Source organism: Cyanistes caeruleus, chromosome 12 (assembly GCF_971803275.1).
Source record: "Cyanistes caeruleus chromosome 12, bCyaCae1.hap1.1, whole genome shotgun sequence".
NCBI lineage: Eukaryota > Metazoa > Chordata > Aves > Passeriformes > Paridae > Cyanistes > Cyanistes caeruleus.
This window is the reverse complement of record NC_141712.1, coordinates 19,840,630-19,846,629: the sequence shown is the minus strand read 5'-3', so window position 1 is coordinate 19,846,629 and position 6,000 is coordinate 19,840,630. Positions and strand designations below refer to the sequence as shown.

General features: G+C 50.1%; 1 protein-coding gene across 6 annotated transcripts in view; it reads left to right on the top strand.

Moving 5' to 3' along the window:
• Nucleotides 1-217: 217 nt before the first annotated feature.
• ZCCHC14 (zinc finger CCHC-type containing 14) overlaps nt 218-6,000 on the top strand; it is a 46,484-nt gene continuing 40,701 nt past the window's right edge. For 3 of the 6 annotated variants that reach the window (XR_015275482.1, XR_015275483.1, XR_015275480.1), the window contains exon 1: nt 499-1,179. Coding sequence is in view for 2 of the 6 variants with exons in the window: in XM_023934485.2 (XP_023790253.1) it covers nt 616-1,179 (564 nt within the window). In the remaining 4 variants the exon portion in view is untranslated. Of the gene's footprint in view, nt 1,180-6,000 lie in introns of all 6 variants that reach the window. The other 3 variants (XM_023934485.2, XR_015275481.1, XM_086847871.1) reach the window with 3 other exon arrangements.

Sequence of the window (6,000 nt, the reverse complement as noted above, 5' to 3'; positions counted from 1 at the left end):
CTCTCCTATTTAACGACTCCCCGACCAATCAGCGCCAGGGGCGGGGCTAAACCGGGAGGATTGACAAGCCCCCGAGACCCCTCTCCCGAGAGCGCGGAGGGGGCGGGGAGAAGCGAGGCCGCAGCCAATCGCCGTGGGCGGGAGGGCGGCTCGGCCAATCAGCGGCGCGGGGGGCGTGTTCCGCCGCGGGGTCAGGCCGGGAGCGAAGGCGCCCGTCGCTCCCTGTTCCTCCCGCTCCGCTCGCGGCCGAGCCTCCTCACCGCGGGATCCCTCCGCCTGCGCGCAGCGGCCGGCGGGGTGTGCGCGCCGCTCCGTGCCCCTCCGCCCGGGAGGGATTATTTCCCGCGGTCGCGGCGGCGGGGCGGCCCCGGCGGGGCCGGGGGATGGAGGCACCGGGCGCCCGCCGGAGGGACGGAGGAGCCGCCCCGTGAGGGAGGAACGGGAGCGCAGCGGCCTCCTCGGGGCCGCCGGCGGGCGGGGACCCCGCGGCCAGGCCGCGCCTCAGCGCTCGGGCCTGCGCCGCCCTCAGCGGGGCCCGGCCCGGCCCTGCCCGCCCGGGGCTGCCCCAGGCCGGGTGTGCGAGCCCCGGCCGGGGCGTGCTCGGCGCGGGGCACCATGGTGGAGAAGCGGTGCCCGCGGCTGCAGCGGGACGGCGTGTACCGCTGGTTCTCCGAGCTGCCCTCCCCGCAGCGCGTGGAGTTCCTGTGCGGCCTCCTGGACCTGTGCATCCCGCTGGAGCTGCGCTTCCTGGGCGCCTGCCTGGAGGACCTGGCCCGCAAGGATTATCACTCCCTGCGCGACTCCGAGATCAAGGCCAACAACCCCGCCGACTTGGGCAGCCTCACCAACCTGACGGACGAGGTGGTGCGCAGCAAACTCCTGGTGTCCCTGGCCCTGCTCGGCTCTGCCCACCGGGAGGCCGCCGGGGTCCTGTTCCGCACCCTCACCCACATCGACTCGGTCATCAACAACTACGGGCTGCAGCTCAACGAGGGCCGCACGGGGGATGAGTTCCTGTTGCTCTTCACCATGGCATCCAACCACCCGGCGTTCAGCTTCCACCAGAAGCAGGTGCTGAGGCAGGAGCTCACCCAGATCCAGAGTCTCATGGCCAGCACCAGCAAAAATCCCAGCACCTCTACCCTCAACACCATGGCAACCTATCCTGGCTGCCATAAGGTGGGTATCCTGCTTTTTGCACGCTGGAATGGCACCGGGCTGTGTCTTCGGCTCTCATTTTAAACGGTGCTCTAGCACGGTGTAAATGGCAGCTTCAGAGTCTGGCAGTCGGGTGATGGTGGGGATGGTCAGCTGAGGGCACAGGCAGAGGATGGATGGAGTTTTGACGAGCTTGTGACATTTAAATGAGAAGGGGTTCAGAAGCAGATCAGGAGCAGCAATATAAGCCTTCCCTGATTGCTTCTCAAAGCATCTGCTGGGGGAACAGTCCTGCCAGTGCATGGAAAATCAGCTTTAGGAAGAGAAATAAAGGCATCTCTAGATAAAAGCATCTGTTTGAAAGTTCCCTCCGGAAAAAGTTGGAAAGGAGGAGTTGCTGTCCAGTGGCAAAGCATCTTGGTGAGACTGGGTTTTGTTTGGACGGATGTGATGGCAAACATTTGGAGTTGCTGGTGTTAAGCTAAAAGAAACGTTGTCGTTTTCTGTCACTGCATCCCTCGGGCATTGATCCTGGTGTCGGGGTTCACCGTCATTAACTTGCTGTTCTTTCATTCAGTTGCCAACAGTTAGGCCAAACAGGAACGTTTTAAGATGTGCTGTAAGTCATTAGATATGTGACTGCTTAATTGCTGTCAGCCCGCTACAAATTAGGGAGTCAGAGTGTCTTCTGTCCGGTTTTAACCCGTATGAAAGTTCAATCTAAGCACCAGCTTAGAGGGTGCTTGTGAGAAGTTAACGGGCTGCACCTTTGAGGATGAGTGGATGATGTGTTACCCTGCTCTTGGGTAACCTTGGGGAATACCTTAAAGCTGTCAAGAACCTTGTATTGGAGTAATATCCTAAATAAAGCTGTTCCTGAGGGCTGAGTAGAGATTTCACGAAGTTGAGCACTCAATTCCAGACTGAGACAGAAATCTTCCCCTGAATACAAATTCCCTTCCAATTTCATGTTTCTTTAAGCACCTCTGATTTGTAAAATTGAGCTATTATTCTTCCCTTCCTGTTTGTGCCTGTTCCTAACCTGCTTTAATAAGGGGAAAGAGCAAGGTATGGGAGAGCCTCTTCATTCAGGTGAAACCTCCATGTGGATAAAATACAGCTGGAAAGAATATTTCACACAGGATGTAGAAGGGTATAATTAAAACCAGAAAAAAGCTTCTTTTCATATACTTAACTACTTGCAGCTTTCCTTATTCAAATGATGCAGCGACCCTGGGTTAGAAAGGAAAGGTTGTAAATCATATCCAAGTTCCCCCAAAATAAGACAAGCAAAAAAGGGAAAAAAAAAAAAAAGATAAAATCAGGCAGGTAAGAAGGTTTTTGAGAGTCTTCTTTCTGAGCCGCAGGATTTATGGAACTGAAAAACTCCGGCACTATTTATGTCAATCTAAGATGGACGGAGAATCCATCCTGCCATTTTTCCTGCCAGGAATAAGGCAGCCAGGATCGTTTGATTTTTTTCTTTTCTTCTGAGCTCACTGAAGGGTTGTCTCTTTAAAAAGCACATTTTTATAGAAATCTGTGTTGAAGAATCTTGGTTGCTAAGTACAGAGTAGTGAGAGGGAACACAAAGGTGACTTTGCCTTCACAGTCTCTGAATGTGCATTTTGTTTGAAGTGATGCAGATTCCCTTAAGATTATTTTTTTTTGGTTGTTCTTAACTGGGTGATTCTGCTACTTTTAGAGTAAGCAGTTGGCTTAAAGCGGGAGTTGGATGAAGCAAGTGGAAAAAACAATGTCTTTCTCCATTCAGCCCTGTTTAATTATGCACAAATAAATTCTGAGTCCTTGTGGTGTTACCAAGTGATGCTGTGACAATCCTTGTGCTGTAACCATCACCTAGAAAAAAACAGCCAATGTGGATGTGGAGAGCAAGTGAGTACCCTGGGCTGCTGCTCTTCCTCCTTGGAATTGGAGAATTCCCTCCCTGGTGCCAGTACTTTCTCATGGCTCCTGTTGCTTTACTCCAGTGTGAGCCATGCTGAGCTGGGGCTGGAAGCTGGGTGTTAAATGGGGGAATTCTGCTCCTCTCTGAGCTTATCTTTAAGGAACTGGAGAAATGCTCACCATTTGAGGTCCTGAAAAACTTCAGGAAGCTGGGATGGCGTGGATGTGAGAGGCAAACAGGGAGCTGCTGGTGAACTGGCTGAGCTACCCTCCAGCTTTCCCCTTGGGAGAGTGGGAATAGGGTGTAACTCTAGTGTAACTGTACCTGCCCTGCTGTTACAATTTCTGATTTATGGTTAACTTGTTTAGTCAGGGAGATACAACAGAAATCCGAGCAGTGCTCTTTGTTCTCCTTGCAGAAACAAATGGGAATGTGCTGCTTCTGCTTAGCCAGCCCTATTAAAATATGCCCTAACCTGATATTAGCTATAACTTTTTCCAGAGGATTGGACCTTGCAATCCTTTTTCCATCTCCTCTTTCACAATTAACAGTGAAATATCTCAAAATCAAATTGTGTTTAACAGTGAAGAGACTGAATAGTTGATACAAATTTGCTGTAAATGTTTTGTGATTCCTCAAGTTGCTTTGGGATAGGTGAACACAGCTGAAGATGGTCAGTGATGCAAACTGCTTTTTGCTGTTTCCTTTTACTGCCTGCAGTTGCCAGCTGTGGAGGAGGCTTAAAACAGCTGCCCATATATTTTTTTGTGCTTTTTCAGATGCTTCTTTTCTTACCTGAATCTTAACTTTGCAGGAAAAGGTGGCTGTGGCTGGCTTTAAGTAGGTCAGTAATTATTAGATTGATGGTTTATACCTGATGGTATAAAATGAGCATTTGATGAACAGGAGGGAAAATTTTGCCCTGTCTACATTGCCTTGGATGCTGTGAGGATGGAATTACAGAATATCCTGAGTTGGAAGGGACCCACAAAGATCATTAAGTCCAGCTCCTGGTCCTGCCCAGGACAGCCAGGGGGAACAGGGACAGGAGCAGAGGGAACGGCCTCAGGCTGGGCCCAGGGGAGGCTCAGGGTGGACAACAGCAGGAATTTCCCCATGGAAAGGGGGATCAGGAATTGGAAGTGCCCAGGGAGGTTTGGAGTGCCCATCCCTGGAGGTGTCCCAGGAATTCCTGGATGTGGCACTCAGAGCTCTGGGCTGGGCACAAGGTGGAGATTGGTCACAGGTTGGACTTTATGACCTTGGAAGTCTTTTCCAACCTCAGTGATTCTGTGATTCTCTGCTGGAGTGGATGGCGGATGGAAGCACAAATCTGAATTTGGATTCTGTGACCTACATGGATGCTGGACATCATATGAATCTCTGCATGGACTTCCCCTCTCAAGAACTCCACTGTCAGTAACTCTAAGGACAGAACTTCAGAGCTAGGGAAGTTATTCATGAATCTGTCACTCGGTCTCCTGGAGTTGTTTCATCTCCACATTGAGATCGTGCTGTGAAACCAGGGAAATAATGAGAATGCTTTGGGTACTCAGCACCTGCTCTGCTGTGACAAGAGCTCTTCAGTGCAGTCAGGGTGATGAGCTGTAGATTTAGATCAGATATTGGGAAGGAATTCTTGGCTGTGAGGGTGGGCAGGCCCTGGCACAGGTGCCCAGAGAAGCTGTGGCTGCCCCTGGATCCTGGAAGTGCCCAAGTCCAGGTTGGACAGGGCTTGGAGCAGCCATGGCAGAGGCTGGAATGAGATGAGCTTTGAGGTCCCTTCCCACCCAAACCATTCCATGATTCTGTGATGATGATTCTGATCTGGTTGTGGGTTCAGCTGCAGAGCCAGGGTCAGAAATAGCCACCCTGAGTGCAGTTTGTTTGCAGCTGAAGGGAAATGAGGGGCAGTGACCCCATGGTTATGTGGCTGTTTTGGGCTGGTATCTTGTGAATGGGAAGGAGGGCTCTTGTCCAGTCAGCTTCCAAATACTGCACCAATGGCTATTTCAAGTTTATAGCATAAGGTACTATTTTTCACTCATGCTAATTCCATAGGCTCCTCTAAAACTTCCAAAGAACTCAAGGCTGTGTATTGGGAGCTATGGAGTTGCTCTGAGGGATCCATTTCAAGCACCTTCACCTCCCTGCACTGTTTGCCTTAGGAGCATGAATGGACATAACTCCATTGAGAAATATTCTGATATTTTTATTTCACCAATGGAGTGATGAGTTATAAAAAACCATCACTTACTTGATGGGCTGAAACTGAGTCACCCGCACAGAGACAGCAGTGTAGCTCTTAAGTGATCTATGTCAGCTTTTTATGGCTTTTTTTTTGAGCTTTGTAGGGATAAATCATGACAAACTTAATTTTTAGTCTCTTTGAGGGTATTTCATGGATTCAGCAGATGATCATGTTGAGAGCAATTGCTGGCTGGGATTAGAGGTGTTTAGTCACTGGTATCAGGAGTTGCTATCTCAGAATGATCTCACTTTCCAAACCACATGAATCCAACCTCAGGAGCTGTAGGGATGGGTGTCGTAGCTTCCAGCTGATGACATTGCCAAGCCCTGCCTGTCTTTTGCACATCCTTTGAGAATTTTTGGGTACTTCAGGCAACGGGGATTGCACACACCTCTTGATATTCCTCTTTAAAGATGTGAGGATTCCCCTTCTGGCTCTTTTCTTACTCATGATTTCAACTGAAATGTGATAAAATGGTTCAATATCAAACCTTCAATATTTTCAGAAATGAGCTGTACATGTCTTTGGTTGCAGTGCAAGATGTAAAAAAGGATGTATTCTATTACCAGCTGTTAAAACCAGCTGTGGCAGTGTTCTTTATCTCTTCCATCCATCCTCCTTCCGAAGGGAAATCTGTTAGTGGGCCATTGGGCCTCACTGCAGGACTGACAAAATTCCATTA